This window comes from Zalophus californianus, chromosome 4 (assembly GCF_009762305.2).
Source record: "Zalophus californianus isolate mZalCal1 chromosome 4, mZalCal1.pri.v2, whole genome shotgun sequence".
Classification (NCBI taxonomy): domain Eukaryota; kingdom Metazoa; phylum Chordata; class Mammalia; order Carnivora; family Otariidae; genus Zalophus; species Zalophus californianus.
The window spans coordinates 72400111-72419383 of record NC_045598.1 but is presented as its reverse complement, the minus strand read 5'-3'; the positions used below and the strand labels follow the sequence as shown (position 1 = coordinate 72419383).

The following is a 19273-nucleotide window of genomic DNA, read 5'->3' as shown; positions in this document are numbered from 1 at the left end:
TAAATTTTTCACAGGGCATACTCTAGTTGCTGATAGGATTATAAATTGACTGAATTAATTATATTGCAAAACATACTGATAGAAAATTTTGACAACTTAGAAGGTTATCAATATGGTAATTTCCTTGCTCACTGCCCTTTCAAAAGAAGGATCAGTTCCCAGAACAATCGAGAGTCTGGGAAAAAGGTACTATTTACCCATACAGACCAGGGAGACAGAGCATGGCCAACTCTGTGTCTTGTTTTCTGACATTCAGACCTGGTATCGGATTCTCTAGTCATGTCTCCATCTGTTTTGGCAGTTCTACCTGCCCTTGGGCCTCAGTTCCCAAGACTACATGTTGCACTTTTTTCCAGCTGTTGGGAATTACTCTTACCTGTTCCCCCCTTCTCTGCTAGGGGCTCAAGTTCTATCACTTAACCCCATCTGCTTGCTTGTGCTTCACTCACTCTGGCTAGACTTTCTTAATGATTTGCGCTTAAGAAACACTTGTTTGGAATTCTTGATGGTGTTCTCAACTTCCTGTATGAGACCTTCTTGACTGGTAACAGACATTGGTTGTCCAGATGACAAAATAATAATGAGAGTAAATAACATTTTTTGAGTGCTTACTCTGTGCACAACACTTGCTAAGAACTTCATAAGTTTTATGTGGACAGAATTTCCTGCTGGTCCTGCTGTTCATCCATAATTTGCATCAATTCTTTTGTGTCTGTCCTACTGCCCCACACTGCTGCAAGGACCCACAACATATCCTGAGTTATGAAATTCCAGGCTTATTCATAAAAAACTGAGTTACCTGCACCATTATCCAAAAGTTCCAAAACTTCCATTTTTCCATTATTTGATTCAATGAAAGCAGTCACATTGGCTCCAAGAATGGTACATACCCTTGTAGAACTTCTGCATAAACAATCATTGGGCTGGGAAAACTGTTTGTGTCTTTATTCATTTTAGCATTCACTGTGATTGGAGGCACAGAAGAATTGGCTGCCTGAGAATTTACTGTGATAGTTAATGTTTCTGGGTATGCTTTGGCTTGAAGACTGTAAGTCCAAAGACCCACCTAAAAATTCAATGGAAATATAGTAAGTATCCAAGATCAAGCTTTTTTGTGTTTTTACTATCCAACTCTAAAATAAATTTTATAAGTATGTTACAGAATATACAGGGTTTTGAGAGTTTTGAGGGTAAAAGGAGGAGAACTGAGGCAGTTTAGACAGGGCATCCTGGCTGTTGTCATGCATGATGTCCAAAGGTTGGGAAATCTGAGCTGGGAAAAATAAGTTTGGGAAAGTTTGCCTTGGTCTTGGCCTTATTCTTTAACCTCGAAGTCCACAGATTCTATGATCTGGTAGTGCTAATAAGGAATGACTGTATAGCTATCTAAACACCAACTTGCACAGATTCTCCCTTCATTGCCTCTTTAAAGTTATTTTTAGCCTACCTAATTTTTTCCCCTTCTCTTTCTCCTAATGTATACATTCTTTCTTCCTTTTCCTGCCACCATAATTTTGGGGACCATATAGGCATAGAAAGTACATTCTATCTTATTATAATTTTGAAGATGATACAAATATTGACACCTATAGTTGTGATAGTGAACAATGTATTTTCAGCTACAAAACAAATGTGGGAGAAAATGTAAAAGCTAATTGCTTACCTTTGCTGTTCCTGGAATATTGAGATAGGCCATTTGGGAAACTGCATCCATTGTGAAATTTTTCATCGGTGCTCCATTGGGATCCCAGAGAGAGATAACAGGAGCCTGTCCACTCCATGTGACAAGAAAGAATGTGTCCTTTCCCACAGTGCTATCAATTATTACAGTGCCATTCATCCAGGGATTATTGTTGAGTGTTAACCCCTTACTTTCAAGCTGTTTAAATATATTTTAAAAATTAATGACTGGAGAAGAGAGCAATTTTATTCTGTTTTCATTTTTCATGCAGTTTTTAATTTCTGGCCTAAGAACAAGCTTATATAGGGCATCTTACCTTAGGCTTGTGATCTCTCTGAAAGCTGATTGGGATGTGACAGATAGTGTGGAAATACAGAGTCTCAGGAAAGGCTATGGTATAATAAAAGCATTAAAGCAGGAGAATGGGTTTTATAGTTGGAGATATGACCCTGTTATTTTTTTTCCATTGTCTTGGCAAACATCCACCGAAGCAAGTCTTTAGCAATAAAGAGTGCTACAGCCTCAAAGAAGAATTAGCTATAGGGTGTGTGTGTGTGTGTGTGTGTGTGTGTGTGTATGTGTGTGTTACCCTCAGTTTATCCATCTAAATGATGAACTAAAAAAAAGTACTTACTGGTGGTGGCTAGAGTATTTGAGTAGGGACACAGTAAAAAGTGACCTCAAGAGAGAAAATCAGAACTATCCAATGATGAGACAAGCAAACATGGATATTTTCCTGATGTGAAATCTTGAAATAATTTTCACACGTGAATAGAGTGAGTAGCACAAGACAGTAAACATATCTAATGAGTGGAAATGGAGCAAACTGTGAAGATTGGAATCCTGAAAAGAGATGTGAAAGATAGGATGTTCTCTGAGAGGACCTTCAAAGAAAGTTTTTCAAGTCTTTGTGGGTAGCTCTTTGTCAAGGAAAGCCAAGTTTATCCACTGACCAAGAAAGTGCTTTCTATAAGTATGTCTTTTCAGGAATGATGGGAAATCTCATTTCTATTCTAAACCAGTCTTAAACCAAAAATACTTTCACACCAGTGCTGATAGAAGGGAGTGAATTCTACCACTAAGACATCATTGCAATGACAAAAATCTCAGTCCTATGTTAAGTGGACATGTCTTTGAGTGGACCAAGTATTATCAAGTCAAATCTGAATGTGAGTGACTTTTTCATGTACCCCATCAGGAAAGTCTAAGTTGGAAGGCTTTGGCTACATAGTAGTACTAGGGGAAAATAACTGAGTAAAGAGTGACATGCAACCTTTTCTCTGTATTCTAGCTGCCACCATCCAAATTCAGGTTCCCATCTACTCAGATTATTGCAGCATACCTCTAACTGTTCTCACTATTCTCTCCCATGACATATACATCATGTACACAAATCCAGGTTAACCTTTCAAAAATTAGTTTTCTTTTTGTTATTTCTCTACTTAAGAACCTATAGGCATTTCAAGTGAGGGGGACAGAACTTTTTCTTCTTTCCACATCATTTAGAAAGCCATTCTTGAAACTTTGAGCATATCCTGCATGTATGTGCCTCCTTTCTGGATGATTTCCCACAATCGGCTTTCTCATTTTAAAACTCCTTTGGAATATTTCATTTTAATGTCCCACCATCCACTCAAAACACAAGGTTAAAATAGAGCAGAAAATAATATCCTTAAAATCACTTCGCCTTCTTTATGTCAATTTTATCATCATTTTCTCAGTCATCCAGATTGGAACCTTCAGAAATGAACTTTATTCTCCTTCAGTTTATTCTCCATACACTGCCAAACTAGATCTCAGATGAATTTTTAAACTGTTTTCAAGGTGAAGCTACAAACCCAACTTCCAAACCAATCTGCACATATTGTCTTAACTCTGAATCCTATACCTTCTTGCTCTTCATTGTTGGAGAATAGAGGAAAATAGGTTTGTTTAGGTGATCATGGCAAGTTGTAATGTGGACAGTGACTTGATGAACTGGAAGATGAAATGACATGATACAAACTTGGTGGGAATGGGTATTGACAGAAACAATTTTGTAAAAAATATTTTTAAGGAAACAGGCTGTGTTGGCATTTTACATGGGATGTGAATGAAGAAGGAAGTTTTCAAAAGTTCTGAATCTAAATAGAAGATGGTGGTATTGTTGAAACACAAATGAGAAAAGAAGTAGAGGTCAGAAGAGAGATGAATAAAATAAAAAGTCAGTGAAAAAAGTAGTTGAAGAGGTAAGATAAGCCCTAAACTTGTAGATATACAATGATTATTCACTGTCTTTTTTTCTGATAAATTATTTCCAAGATACATTGTTTCCATTTCCAAACTGGGTTCTTGAGTGCATTCATCTAATTTAAATCTATTTCACAGCAGTGAAGGGTGGGGGAAATCTTGGAAGTGTGAGATATTTTTATGTATTCATAGAAAAATGAAAGCTATATTATGAGACAAGGTCTATTTTTGGCAGAAAATTTAACATTATTGAGTTTTGATGTTATCCCTTAACCAAACTCTGTGGGAAAAGAAAAAGAAAAAATATATTGATTTTAATACTTAATATAGTCATATCTAAAGAATGATTTCTATTTCATACTGAAATCTTAATTTTAATTAAAAATTTACTTTGAGAAAAATGTAGGACTCAAAACTTATAACAACTGATTTATTTTTTGGTTATGGCTAAATGTAAACACAGAGACCTGAAGAGTGGTAACCCTCTGACCTGAAGAGGCTGTTGGGAAAGATCAGTGTTTCCTGATGCAGGGGCCCCTAAAGCATCAATGAGGCCATTATTCTGGGCTTCATCAGAAGAAAAAAAATGGTTTCCTCCTAAAATGTAAATGCATTAAGTAGGTTGCTCTCTAGAAAATACATACCTATCACATTTTAGTGATTAATAAGGTAACAGGGTATACAAAATCATAGTTTCAGTATATATTATTAAAATAGAACAAAGTCAGGATATGTAAAGATTAACAATGAAATGTTAATTTAAAACTGTCATAACTAGGAAACGTAAGTGGTCTTTATATCTCACTTGTAGAAATATTCCTCGCTGAAATCCGTGAAAAAAATCACAGAATATGAAAGAAGATGTTACAGTTCCATGTGTTAGAGCCCACAGACTGTGTAGCTCTTTAGGGTAATTATTCACTTTTAAGATACAGTTATGATCATTCTGGCCTTCAGATTTTTCAGCCAAAGTGGGTCAGAATCAGTTCAGAAAGGTTAAAGAACTGTCATATTGAGGTATCCTGACAATAACTGGCAATGGGAAGATAGAAAGTCAGTAAGCAACAGAGACAAATTGAGATGGACACTTGGGACAGAAATAAATTTTATAATGGCCATAAAAGTACTTTGAAATGATGGGAGTTTGTGCGACTAAGCATTAAAAAGCAAGTATATATTTGGTAGCATTAGAAGTCAACCCAATACAATAATTAATATTCATAATGTTATAAATTTCGTTTATTCTACTACGTTTAAGAAGGCACTGAAAACATGTGGTCCATTTTCATTATGTCTCTGTACCTAAGATAGCATCTACCCTGTAGTTCATCTAGAAATTTTGTTGTTATTTAGATTTATTCAGCCTGAGCCTCTGTTAATCCCATCTGTCCCCAGCCCCAACCCCATAGCATGCTCTGGTTTCATGGATTTCCCACTATCTCTCCATGTGCCTTGCATTGTCATCCAACATGATTTTTTTGTTCATAACCTGATCATCTTCTCTCACCCCTCCTTTCTCCAGAAAAAGTAAACACCTTGTTCAAGGCCCAGCTCAGAAGTCACCTCATCTCTCATGCCTTCTTTCTCTGACTCTATATAACCCTGGGAGAATTAATGGTTCCTCTCCTCACATAGTGCTTTATTTCTATATATTTCTCCTGTCATGGAGGGATGTCATCTGATTATGCTATTTGATTAGTAGTTTTATTTGTCTCTCCAGCCAGCTGGACTGTGAGCACCTTGAAAACAGAGATCAGGTCTGTTTTGACCCTGGTTCCAAGGTCCTGGCACAGCACCTGCAGGGCAAGAGCTTGAGAGAAATTGTTGTGAGACTTTACACTTATGCATTGTTTTCAAAGGACTTATATATATGGGTCATATTTCACCTGTTATAGCACTCATCTCTATGACGGCTTGATCAGCAGATGGTCCCAAAGCAATCAAATGAATGATAGCCCCACTTTGTTTCACTTCATCAATGCAATTCTTTGCAGAGTTATCCTCCCCATCGGTCAGCAGGACAATTTCAGATCCATCTATTTGAGGGTATACTTCTCTAATTACCTGCAGATACAATCAGAACATAATTATTGGTGTTCCTAGATCAAAAGACTTACAGGATACTAGAAAAAATGTACAGAGAAAATGAAAGTGTGCAGAAAAGAAGATAGCATCTTTTAAAATAATAGAATCTGCAATCAACACCTTTTTTAAAAAATTTTCTGTCCATCTGCTGCAGGGAATGTTTGCTCAAATGAAGTTACATGGGTGCAGGGCTATGAAAAATTCTACTTGGGTTAAATGACAATGACATTTCAGTCTTGAGTACTCAGGTCAACTAGACTCCAAAAATATAACTGCAGAATGTGGCATTAAATATTTTTTTAAAAAGAACAAACTACATTTGCAGTATGGTTTTCACCTGAAATGCTGATCTAATTCCAGGACAGATAGAAGTTGCTCCATTAGCTGCTGTAGGTAAGCTCTCCAAGAAGTTGTTTCTTTCCTTGCTGCTTATTATTTGGATTAGATTACTTTTAATGTTGGCAGTACTATCAAAGTGCACCATCCCCACCCAGGATCCATTTTCAATGGTCTGCAGCAGGAAATGTTTTGCTGCTTGATTAATTCGATTTAGGCGATTAAAACCCTGAATGAAAAAGATCAAGAAAAACAACCAAAGGGTTTTCAATTGGCAAATAATAGCAGATCACATAAAATGAGTGTATAAAATTTGTTGTTAATTTTTTACCAATAGCAATTAGTGTTATTAAAGAAAGCAATTTTCTTTCAGTTGATAAAATTGAAAAATATAGTTATGTGTATTATGGAATACATATGGTATAGTAAAGAACATAGGCTTTAACTAGAGCCGATTCTTGGCTGCTAAGCACCCAAATTAGAGGTGGAGGATAGGGTGGGGGTTGGGTTGGAATTGGGGGGTGATGACTCATATCTTAGAGACTGCCTAATAACTCCTGGGATCCTCTGTTCCAGTTGTGTCAAGATGAAACCGCTTCCCAGATCCCACAGTGTCAAATCAGACTATCATGGACTCCATCTAGAGACTGAAATCTCCCCATCCACTTGGGGACTTCCCAAAAGATGAAACTAACTCAAGATGCAGTTACATTCTAAGAGGCCCAGTACCTACCTCCCCCATTTCCTCTTCTGCTCCTAACCTCTCCTCACCACTTCCCTACCACTGGATTAAATGGAATTAGTTGGAATTAATTATCAAAGAACTCATTAAAACTCACATCCATCTTTCCTAGATGAATGCCCAGGATGTAAGTCTTTTCATACATTTGTCTTTTCCAGTCCCTTATCACCAACTGATCTCTGGTACCCTCCCCCCCAACACAATCCAAATTTCCCTCTGAACTACCTAGAACCAAGTCATAGTGAAAAACTGCTCTTACATCTCCATCTTTGAGGGCTTTCTCTCTGCCACTTTGTTTTACCTTTAAACTTAGCTCTACCTGTATCTTGTCTGTCTTGTCCAAAGGAGGTTACTCATCTTTTCCCAATAAGGAGCTTCATCTCTCTCCAGCAACACTTCCTAGGCCACTTCTATGTATAGGTTTCTAGCATTCTGATGCTCTTTCTGAAACTCTGCTATTGTGGATTATTTCATTCAGCTGTGTCATCTTCTGTGTTTTTCAGTAACCACCCAGGCCCCTTTTGTTGAAGACATTTTTCTTGATCTTTAGCACACTCTGTTCTGCCTCAAATATGCCATCCTTCTGGGTGCCTTATCACATTATATTCGCTCATTTGTAGTCCATTTCCACAATTATTTATTGAGTGCTTATACGTGATAAACCCTGTTCCAGGCAGAAGGGATGCAAAGATGAATAAAACACTGCTTCAAGTCCTAGAGGAGCTCCCAGTCTAGTGGGAGAGAAATGTGTAATTTCAGTATAATATATCGTAATAGAGGTTTGCACAGGTCATTGTGGGAGACTGGCAGAAGGACCATTAGTCAGCCTAGAAGCCCAGCCCATCTCCTCCGGGAGGAAATGGGTACCTCTTACCAAATTTGAAGAATATGTATGAGTTAACCAGGTAATGGAGAAGAGAGAGAAAATTTTCAACTGTGAACTCTTTAAGGATATGAGTTCTATTCCTAGAGCCTGGCACAATGGCTTTCATTCATTGACTGATAGAAGAAATGAATGGCTGAATCTGACTGTATCTTCATTATAGTGATGCTTTTCCTGTGTCTTTGAATATAAAGAGGTCATTTATATAGATGATACAAATAAGGTAAAGCCACATTAACAATTCTTCTGGTTGATCTTGTTCCTTGACTTGGAATGGAGTTCAGAGACCCTAATCCACTCTCTCCTCATGTCTGTTAAGTGTTTCCAGTAGAAAGCATGTCCATGTTAAAAGTCTTTAGTTCTGATCCTGAGGCTTTACTAAAGAGTCTAGGGTGCCTGGGTGGCTCAGTTGGTTGAGCGACTGCCTTCGGCTCAAGTCATGATCCTGGAGTCCTGGGATCGAGTCCCGCATCGGGCTCCCTGCTCAACAGGGAGTCTGCTTCTCCCTCTGACCCTCCCCCCTCTCATGTTCTCTCTATCTCATTCTCTCTCTCAAATAAATAAAATCTTTTTTTAAAAAAGAAATGGAACATTATAAAAAAAAATAAAGAGTCTAAAAGTGCCCCTCAATAAACTCTCCATTTTCTGGAGTTGGATCTTGGGTTAGGTCTTTTTAACTCTATTGCCCCACTTCTTTCATTACAATATTCACTGCCCCTCTTGAGGTCACGATCATAGGAGGTGAAAGTACTTATGCCACCATGCAATTTAGAACAATCAGGTAGTGTTCAGAATATTCTTAGCTATTCAGTCACTTCCGTGTCCTTACATCCAGGAAAAATGGGCCCACAAACTTACACTCATGCTTCCAGACTTATCAAGTACTAAGCACACAATTCTTTCTCTGATCTTCAGCAATGAGAAGACAGGTGGAGGGGATGGTGCCACCAAAGATGTTGTATTTTTAAAATCCTCAGAATTGCTGATCACCTCCCATGTACTTCTGGAATTGCACATTTTGTTTTGTAGGCTTGGAGCTTCTCTGTTATGGTTTTCTTTATTACAGAATTCAACAACCTAAAAGGTTAATAAAGTGAAAAAACTTTTTATATACAATGCATTTAAAATTCAACAACAAATCTGAAAAATAAAAGATCTGCTTGTCAAATATGTCATTTATTTAATGAAATATGATTCATTGAGGAATCATATAATAGTAACATAGGTTTAGAATAATTGTAATAATAGCTAACACTAGCTAGCTAACAATAGTTGTGCTTACCATATGCCAGTTAATATTTAAAGAACTCTATTATTAATATGTCTAATCTCTCAGGTAACCTGCCCAGATATTTTATAAACATGATAACATATCTTTTGAATATAAATATATGCTGTTAAATTATAGTTGGCATACTTACAGAATTAATACCTTGCATAAACATTATGGATGCCTTTCCAGTTTGATCTTTATCAGGGAAGAATTGACGGTCTTTTTCATACAGTTTTGTCTGAGAATCAATTCTGCATCCTCTAATTATACAACTGTTTCCTTGACACTTATAAACTCTATTTATACCAGTAATACCTGTGGAACATCTGAAAATATATAACAATTAGTCTTTGAGGCAACTTAACAATTAAAAGTTTTGAAAATCTTTTTTTTTTAAGGATTTTATTTATTTGACAGAGAGCACAAGCAGGGGGAGCAGCAGAGGCAGAGGGAGAAGCAGGCTCCCAAGGAGCAGGGAGCCTGATGCGGGGCTCGATCCCAGGACCCCAGGATCATGACCTGAGCTGAAGGCAGACACTTAACCAACTGAGCCACCCAGGCGCCCCCCCCCCTTTTTAAAGATTTTATTTATTTATTAAAATTTTTGAAAATCTTAAGTATTCTTTCTATCAAGTTTTTTAATAATGACCTGTATATCAAGATCTTTATTCTTATTTATGTACCATATACATCCTGTTTTTGACAGCAACATTTAAGGGTTCCTACCAGAGCAGTTAACTGTTTTTCAATAAATTGCAGAAAGAAACTTTAAGTGGGATGTCTAGTATATGCAATGGCTGAGTTTCCTGTTGTGATTAAAGCTGCTTCTGTCCTGTTAATACTAATGGCTGGAGATTCCCCTTTTCCAAATATCTCTCCTGGGGGCCTTGTGATGATAAATACACTGTTGGCATCTGGAAAGGGCAACTTGTGAAAACACTTATTCTTGGTACTACCTTAGCTTGAAGTTCTTTGAAGAATTCTTTTCAAAGAAGTTATCTCCAAAAGAATGTGATGTGGCATAGCTACAAGTGTTTGTTTTTTCAGGAGCATTTTTATCCAAAGTGAAATGTGGCTTAAAGGAAAGATTGAGGTACTGCCTAAGACAGTAGTCTTTACTGGTAGGGACATTTTTTGACATATATTTTATTGCATGGAATTGGCCACAGGTAGCAGTGATTATGACAAATATGCTGGAATGTGAATGTATCCCATCTTTTCAATGTGTTTCCAGTTCAAATTTAAGAAGCAATTACTAGATTTCATTCAGTCATTTAGGGAGTCTCCTAAATATGTGTATGCTTCTATTGCCCCAGAACTCAGTGTACATAATGGTGTCTGCATTAACAACCATGATGACTATTCTACTGCAGAGACTAGACATTTAGGGGGAATATGATATAGACAAATGTAATCAATGTAATACTCCTTAAATACGTGTGCTAAAACTGGTGGTGCAACTGGGCAGAGGAAGGGCCTTCACTGAAATCAAGTATCTTTCAGTTTATACTTTTTCTGGTAAGTCCACAGAGACCCAACAGGGCATCTAAGATTGATTAAGTTGATCGCATCTAATTTAAACCAGTTACCAGCGATCATTTTGCTTTCTTGATCTTAGAACTAAGAGGATTGTCTATGATTAAATGTGATATTATTAGATCTATATTTTTAAGTGAACTTTACAAATCCTAAGAAATCCTTGTCTGGCTCTTGAAGATTGATTTCTCATTTAGTGCGCATTTACCACTATTTCTTAACCATTTTTTTTGTTCTTGTGTAGTATAAATAATTTTGATTTGTCATATACTATACAACCCCTTACACAGAGTATAACTTCAGCACAAATGAGTTCTGGCAGCTATGGTACAGAGGTATAAAAATATGCCAAATTGGCTACCAAATGCTCTCAAAGTTATGTGTATTTTAAATAGACAACCAGCTACTTTAAGGTACATTTTCTGAAAATAAGGAAAGTAAAAGAAAGAAAGACAGAAAGAAAAAAAGAAGAAAACCCAGAAAAGCGCTCTTTTGTGATATCACATCTATTATCTGCATTGGGATGTAAAAAAAATGATTGGCATTTAAAAGAAATCAAGCTAAGAAAATTAAGAAGTTATAGCCTAAAGTAATTAAGAAAATTTAAATGGTCATGCCTTGTTGCTTCAACTCTTTTTGACTTAGCACTGTAGAAAGGCTCATCTTCATTGTACTCATCAAACACTCCCCAGTGGAGATGGGCCCACTCATGGACAAACAGTCTATCTGTAGGAAAATATTTCAAATACAAGATCATAATTCAAGTGACAAAATTGTCCCTCAAATATTTTAAGAAACATTTTCAATAAAAAATTATATTTAGGTTTTAAATAACTGCTAACATTAAATTTTTATTTATAAAAAAGCATGTTTCATTATATTATGTAGTATACCATTTTTTATTACCCAACATGTTACATCAACAAAATATTTATGATGTATATGCTATGGGCAGAATAGACTGAACTTTGGGTTTTGGCTCTTGGGGGGCAAAAAGTCATAGATATTACAATGGTTTTTTCTCCAAAGCTTACTCCTACCAACAACATAAACAGATATATAACATATCTTTGATATTAAAATTTCATTAGGATGTGATTAGTTAAAAAATGTCTATAAATGCTCCTGAGGAAGTAGATAATAAAAAATAAGATTGAAAAACACTGGTATAGATGATATAGCATTTTGGGTTGCATCCAAATAAAATTAATTTATAGTACTTAACACATATAACTATTAATTATGTGAAAGCAATTATTATTAATTATATATATTCAGCCTATACTAAGTACTAGGAAATACAAAGATGAATAAGATGTAATCCTTGACTAGGAAAAGCTCAAAGAGAGGGAGTTAGAATTTAAAAAAAAAATTTTTTTTTTTTTTTGCTAAGGATTTTAGGGTAAATGGAAGACTAAAAGTAAATCCACAGCTTGAAATGCAGGAAGAAGAAACAACTAGAATTTCTGTTTTAGCAATATTAGGAAAAACTTCAGAGGGTATAAAAATGGAGAAGAGGAATTTGGACATATAGTCTATTCTACTGTAATGTGTGTTTCTCTAACTCTAATTAACTCATGAGATCTGAAAGTAGTGCGGAAGTGTCAGTATTATGCATAAGTCACATTTCTTCTTTAAGTCCTTACTACTCAAAGTGTGTTCATTGGACCAGAAGCATCAGCATGACCTGGTGGCTAACAAGAAATGCAGAATCTTGGACCTTCTGTAGATCTCCTGAAGCAGAATCTGCATATGAACAAGATCCCTAAGTTATTCCTCTGTGCACTGAACTTTAAAAACCTTGGTTTAAGGTTTTCTAGGCAAATGGAACCAGATTAATAAGTGTGAAATTGGACTTTCAGTATGGAAGGAAAAAGCCCTCATATCAGCAACTACAACAAGGATTTGGTGCATGGCAGGTTGCCCTGCCTCCCATGCCCACTTTAATTTGCTAAGAGAGTAGATTTCAAGTGCTCTCACCACAAATATAAAAAAAAAATAATAAATAAAATGGAAAGGATAGGTAACTGTGTGAGGAGGTATGTTAATTAGCTTGACTATAGGGATCTGTTGATGGGATTGAAAAGAGTGATTATAGATGTTGAGAAAAATAGAAGTTTTAGAAGAGCTGCTATGGGGAATGAGAAAGGGAGCCAAGAAGAGGTAGGTTCAAATATTGTTGAATAGCTTTGAGAGCTTCTCTGAGCTTGGAAAACCTGTTTATATAATGATACCATTAGTTTTATAATTTTCTATCACAGTCTTGGTAATACATTAACAGGAGCCAAAGGAAACTGGCTGGAAACTCAGTACAGAGGATTTGGCAAGTTGAATGAAACATAAGGATATGAATGATGAGGGAGTTGAGGTTTTTATATTTATAGTTGAAATGACTGATTTTGCTGGATATGCCAGCCAGGAAAGAGACTATAGGTTAGAAAGGTGAAAAGGATTAGAGGTACCAAGGAGAACAGACATGGTCAAGCTAAAGTTTGAGGGACAGATAAGACTGGGGTGGGATAGGATGATAGAGATTTTACGCTGGGGTGGGGAATAGGCCCAGGTGACAATGAGGACCAGGGCTAGGGCTAGCTGAACATTCGACAGAGACAAGAGACTTATTATGTGCTCATTGAAAGGACAATGGGAGAAGGAGATTTTAGGATTTAGGAAGGTTTTCACTGAATGGTGACATGTGAGTTGAGCCTTCCTTTAACAATGATTTGTATCTATATCCTTTAGTTCGTTTGAACCAATGATTTTCACTTTTAGATTGAACTAGATGAAATTGTCATTTTTCTAGGTAAAAATGATCACTTATAGACAGTTCATCTGGTTAAGCCAAATAGGTTGAATAATAGTATCAGCAACTAGCAGCCTATGAGTGTTTTCTCTTGGCCAAGAACTGGCATCCTGGCTCTTTCTAGCTTGCCGTACATCTGCCTTCCATGGAGGCAGCTTGTGATTGATTAATATCCAGCTGTGGAGAACGGAAAAATTTAAATCTAAAAAGTATGCCTTAAAAATGTATTGTTGTCCTGTGCTCAAATTTTTGTAAACATTGTTCCGACTGTAGTTATATGGATTATCTAACTCAGTGTTCACAACAATTCCATAAGGTAGGAAACCTTCTATTTACTGTCTTATAGGAAATAAGAACAGAGAAACTAGGTCATTTGTCCAAGGTCACACACAATTGATAAGTCAGGATTTGAACGTAGAGACTCTGACTCCAAGGCCTGTACACTTAACCTGGATACAAAGCTGCATGTTAGAATAATTTGCAAAACATGTGTTTTAACAAAAATTCCTACCTGATGGTCCATATTCCTTTTGTTTTTTTCCAAGTACAAAGTCAGGGGTGAAATGAATGTATTCTCCTTTTTCTTCACAGACTATGAACTGCCTGGTATATGGTTCATCTCTACCAGGGAGGGTAGGTGGTGCAATTAATACATCAGCCTAAAAAAACTCTAAAACAATCAATATGCTGCAAAACTGGGGATCACCAGAAAATATAATTTTTTAAGAGAAGCGTTTTGACTCTTACATGTTTGTAGCTTCCATGTTTTGGCCTCTTGTATTGTGAGTTTTCCTTCCAGTTGTTAGGAATTAGTATTAATACATTTTTGAAAAAAAAACTTTTTTCTGTGGCTTCAAACAGGTAAGTAGAAGCTGTAGTCACCATGTCCTGTTATTAAAGGAAAAAATATGTAAGGATGGCCAAGTAACAGTGGACTAAATGAGCAGGGCTTCACCACAGGCATTTCCCAATTTAAGAGTGGATAGACAAAGCAACTGACTAGTGAGCAGGGTCTCTGTCACACAGTTCTAGTTCTGCTAATTATCAGTCCAAATTATATCTTAATCTTACACATTAAAGGCTTTGAGTTTCCTGTAACCCTTCATCAAAGGGCAAATGCTTCTGTTTGCTGTTAAGAGAAATTATGTAAAATGACAAAGGCACAGACTTTATTTTTTTTTCCTTTTTAGAGAGAGCGAGAGTGCATGCGTGTGAGCATGGGGGTGGGTGGTGGAGGGACAGAGGGAGAGGGAGAGAGGGAATCTTGAGATGCTCCATGACCAGCGTGGAGCCCCTCACAGGGCTCAACCTCATTACCCTGAAATCATGACCTGAGCCAAAATCAAGAGTCAGATGCTTAATCAACTGAGCCACCCAGGCGCCCCTACAAAGGCCTAGACTTTAGAGTCATCTACTTGGTTCCAGTATTGGCATTAGCACCTTCTGGGTAATAGAGCTTGGCCAGTTTAACACTCTGAAGCTCAGTTTCTTCATTTCTTAAATGGACTATTACAGCCTTTCTTTAAGGTTAACATAAACATGAAATGAGTTATAGAGTACCCTACACATAGGCAGTCATAAAACTGGTTGATATCATTACTGTTAATAAATCTTAGTAGAGACCAGCCTTAGCTAATGCAAGCTGAGAACAGTCTGTAGGGATGGGACATAGGAGAGGTTTTTCGTTATACTCACACTCTCCAGGAGAGGCAGCTGGATTGGGGCTTGGGGGTGGAATGATAGAAAAATTCATAGGAGATTCAGAGCTTTATAATCATAGGCAGAGCTTGCTGCTCTGCCATCAAGCTGAAAATAATATCATTTTATACTGTTCAGTATCTTGAACCCAAAGGTGCAATGATTAATAAGGGAGATAGTCCCTTTCTAGAACTTACTAACTAGTAGGAGAAATAGGTGGATGAATGCTTCTTAAGGGTGATCTATTCAACATGATCAAAACCACTGAATAATTGAAGGATCCTGGGTGCTGGATGACAATATCAAACTCTTCATCTTGCTGGCAATATCCCAGTCAACAGTGTTGTTTCCTTCAGGATGGGCTGTCCTCCTCCATGATGCTTCCTGACCTCACACAAGCCCACAATAGAATTATTCTTTTTTCAGGAATCCCAGGGCTCCTGTCTTGTTCTCTTGAAGAGAGTCCAGTGTGCTGACTCATATGCATTGAAGAGATCAGCAAACTGATTGGGTTCAGAGCCATGGCATCAGTCAGAAGCCAGAGTGCAGAGAACTGAAGGCCCAAAGAACTAGCTAAGAGTTAGGAAAGGGGCTTCAGAGATCTCCTAAAGTAGGTTGGCAATTACTTCATCACTGACCTAAAGTGGATGAAAGAATTCTCTTCCTATTCCCTAGGATGCCTTTCCTCATTTTTGTTTTGGAGTATTTAGGTATCAGCCAGTTGTCACATTTTGCTTGAAGCAATGGCTATCTCTTTCTATGAGATAAAAATTATATATGGTGATTTGAGTTGTGGTACAGTTTGGAAAAGTATACAGTTTTATGGCATAGCAGGGAGATAACATGAACAAACTGTGTACAGTTGTGTGAGTTGTGCATTGTATAACTCCAAGGTATTCCATTTACTTTGTAGTATCCTTAGCTCTGTGCAACTGCCTTGGGTAGTGGTATATTCTCAGGTCACTGAAGGATTTTACAGACCTGTGTCAGATGATTATGATCCCTTAGGGCATACTAGGGTGGATAATTATGGTTCTCACAGGCTTTCCAAGCAAAATTTCTATAATATTCTTTCAAAATTCCTTCTCAGAATTCCTATAATATCCTAGTTGGATCAAAGATGACTAGTATTGTCAATGTTTCAAAAAAAATGAGTACTTTCAAACCAAGAAGACACATGAATAAAAGGAATAAGGAAAGTTGACAATTGACATCTCAGGTCATGAATTATGAGTAAATTCAGCATGAATCTTATTATGGTCAGATAATATCCCCAAAGTAAGTTGGTTCTGCAAATTGGTTCACCAGTTAGAAAAAAAGAGTAATCTTCGTTACCTTATATAAGCCGGAACTCAAACCCAGATTTGTCAGCCTTCAAAGCCCATGTGTTGGATCTCAGCTGTAATTGTGCTATTTAATTTTTTTAAAGATTTTATTTATTTATTTGACACAGAGAGAGATAGCAAGAGCAGGAACACAAGCAGGGGGAGTGGGAGAGGGAGAAGCAGGCTTCCTGTGGAGCAGGGAGCCCGATGTGGGACTCGATCCCAGGACCCTGGGATCATGACCTGAGCCAAAGGCAGACACTTAAGGACTGAGCCACCCAGGCGCCTTGTGCTATTTAATTTGACCTTGGAAAATTATTTAGTTCTCCAACTAGAGTTTTCTCTTCTGTATAATGTGGATGAGAGAATTTCACAAGGTTGCCTGATAATATAAATGCAAGGACTTTGTAGAGGGCTGGGAGAATGTCAGGAAACATTGTGTAATCTAGAGGCATGTCTACCTACTAATAATTGAACTTTTGTGGTGTTCAGTAGAGGACATTTTAATAAATTTTTTTGCCCCTACAAATAATTCTTTCAAATACTGATTTCTGATGTTCAGAAAAGTTTGAAACTGATTATTCCTGAACACTAAGAAGCCATCATTCAGAATCAGCTATATTAACTGCTATTCAAGCCTGTGCTCTTCAGTAAAGGAATCTTTTTTTTCCTGGAATTCAAAGTTATCAATAAATGAACACAGTTATGCTTCAAGAATTTATTCAGAATGAGTAATAAATGACAGCCACAGAATCACCTGCTCACCACCCAGGTCAAGCACATCAGCTTCTGATGGATAGCAACATGCATGCAGAAGGCTAAATCAGTGAGCCTAAAGATACAGTAGTGGAGGAACTGAGTGTAAGGAATTAGTAAATGTTGATGTCAGGGCCAGACAGAGCTAATTTGCATGACTGTAACACCAATCTATTATGTGAGATGATATAGTTGGAAGAAACTTTAGAAATCAAATTCCTTGGTTCAGTCTTGGAACATTTTCCTTCTCCATCTGTACTTCTTAGTGAAGTCATTTATTCCCATGGCTTTAAATCTCATTCTGCACACTGATGACTCCCAAATTTTTATCTCCCCCCAAATTTCCCCCTTGAATTCAGATTCCTATCTCCATCTATATGGATATCTAATAAGCATCTCAAATTCAAAATGCTTCAAACTAAGTCCTGATCTCCCATCTGCCAAATTTTTTCCATTTACAGTCTTCACCTTTCAACTGATGATAATTCCATCCTTCTTAGTGTTCAGACCAAAACCCTTGAAGTCTTCCTTGACTTCTCTTTTTTCCTCCTCACCTCCCCCATGCCACATCTAAACCATCAGCAAATTTGTCTATGATACCCTCAGAATATGTTCAGAATTATACCACTTTAATGGTCTCTAGCACAACATCCCTGTACCTGGTCACCATCACTTCTCACCGCAACAGTTTCCTACCTGGTGTCCCTCCATACTTCTATGCTACAACAGAGCTATATAGGATGAATGACAAGTAGAAGAGACCTTTACAGAATTTCTTCAACACTGCACTCAGAGTGCCCAGCACATGCATGAAAGAGCACACCCCTCCTCTGCTCAGAAACCTTCCATGGAAGTAAAAGCCCAAGTCTTTCCAGTGGTCTGGGCCCTCTGTCTCCATGTTCAGCTCTCCCCACCCTTCTTCCTGGCCATCACCTCCTGCTGGTCACATCAAGTATGCTCGCTGTGCCTGCTGTTCCCGCCTCCAGATTTTCAATGGGTTCCTCCCTTACTCATCTCAGGTCTCCACTCAGATGTCACCATCAATGGTGAGGCCTTCCCTGACTGCCCCACATGAAACAGTAACCCACATTCTCCTCCCACCCAGCCCCACCAACACTGCCTATCCCCCTTTGCTGATTTACTTTACTCCATGGCAACCTACTACCATCTGACCTGCTATACTTTTACATGTTTTTATTATCTATATCATCTAAAAGGAATGTGTACTGCACGAAGGCAAGGAATTTTTAATTCACTGTTTTATCTCCCTGACATGTTATAAGTATTCATTAAATAAGTGTTTAAAGAACAGATGAGTTCAACTGCTCATTTATAGATGAAGAAACTGAGATCAGAGAGGCTCTGTGCCTTGTCTCTGGTCTTATGGTGAGACAGGGTAGAACCCCACCTAGAACTTCCGAATTGGAAGTTCTCTGCCATTCCAGCATTATTTTTACTGTACCATGCTGCTTTTAAGCTTCCTGTAACATTCAGAAGTTCATAATTATTAACTACTAACTTTTTTTCTTCTCCACAATTCAAATGGAAGAAATTCCACTTCTTTCTTACCTTTATCTGTTCAATTATTTTTCCATCTTCTGGCACTCGAGGGTCTATAGCAAAGATAATGCCTTCATACCCATTGTTATTCAGCTGAACAAGGGAAGTATTAGATCCCTGCAGCAGGTATAGGACTAAAAGGAAGACCAAACTTAATAACCCCATTGTTCCTGTCAAGGCGTTCCTGGCCCCAAAGTTGGTTTGTTCAAAAGGCTTTTCTTTCACTTCGTTTCTGTCTCCATATATATAGTCCTAAACCTTATCAATGTTGGGACATTACCTGTATAAAGGTCAATACAGTATGACCTCAGTATGTTTGACTTCAGTTTACACAATCATTTTATTGCGTGTTACTGTAAAAGTGAC

General features: G+C 37.4%; 1 protein-coding gene across 1 annotated transcript in view; it reads right to left on the bottom strand.

Annotated features, from left to right (window-relative positions):
• The window catches only part of LOC113926592 (calcium-activated chloride channel regulator 1-like), a 54162-nt gene extending 35090 nt beyond the window's left edge, over positions 1–19072 (bottom strand). Inside the window, 12 exon segments of the mRNA XM_035727051.1 lie at positions 800–880; positions 883–1066; positions 1664–1879; positions 4401–4507; positions 5797–5974; positions 6333–6560; positions 8815–9033; positions 9378–9555; positions 11383–11491; positions 14080–14227; positions 14316–14456; positions 18917–19072. Of these exon segments, the coding sequence (XP_035582944.1) occupies positions 800–880; positions 883–1066; positions 1664–1879; positions 4401–4507; positions 5797–5974; positions 6333–6560; positions 8815–9033; positions 9378–9555; positions 11383–11491; positions 14080–14227; positions 14316–14456; positions 18917–19072 (1945 nt within the window).
• Between the last annotated feature and the right edge of the window lie 201 nt (positions 19073–19273).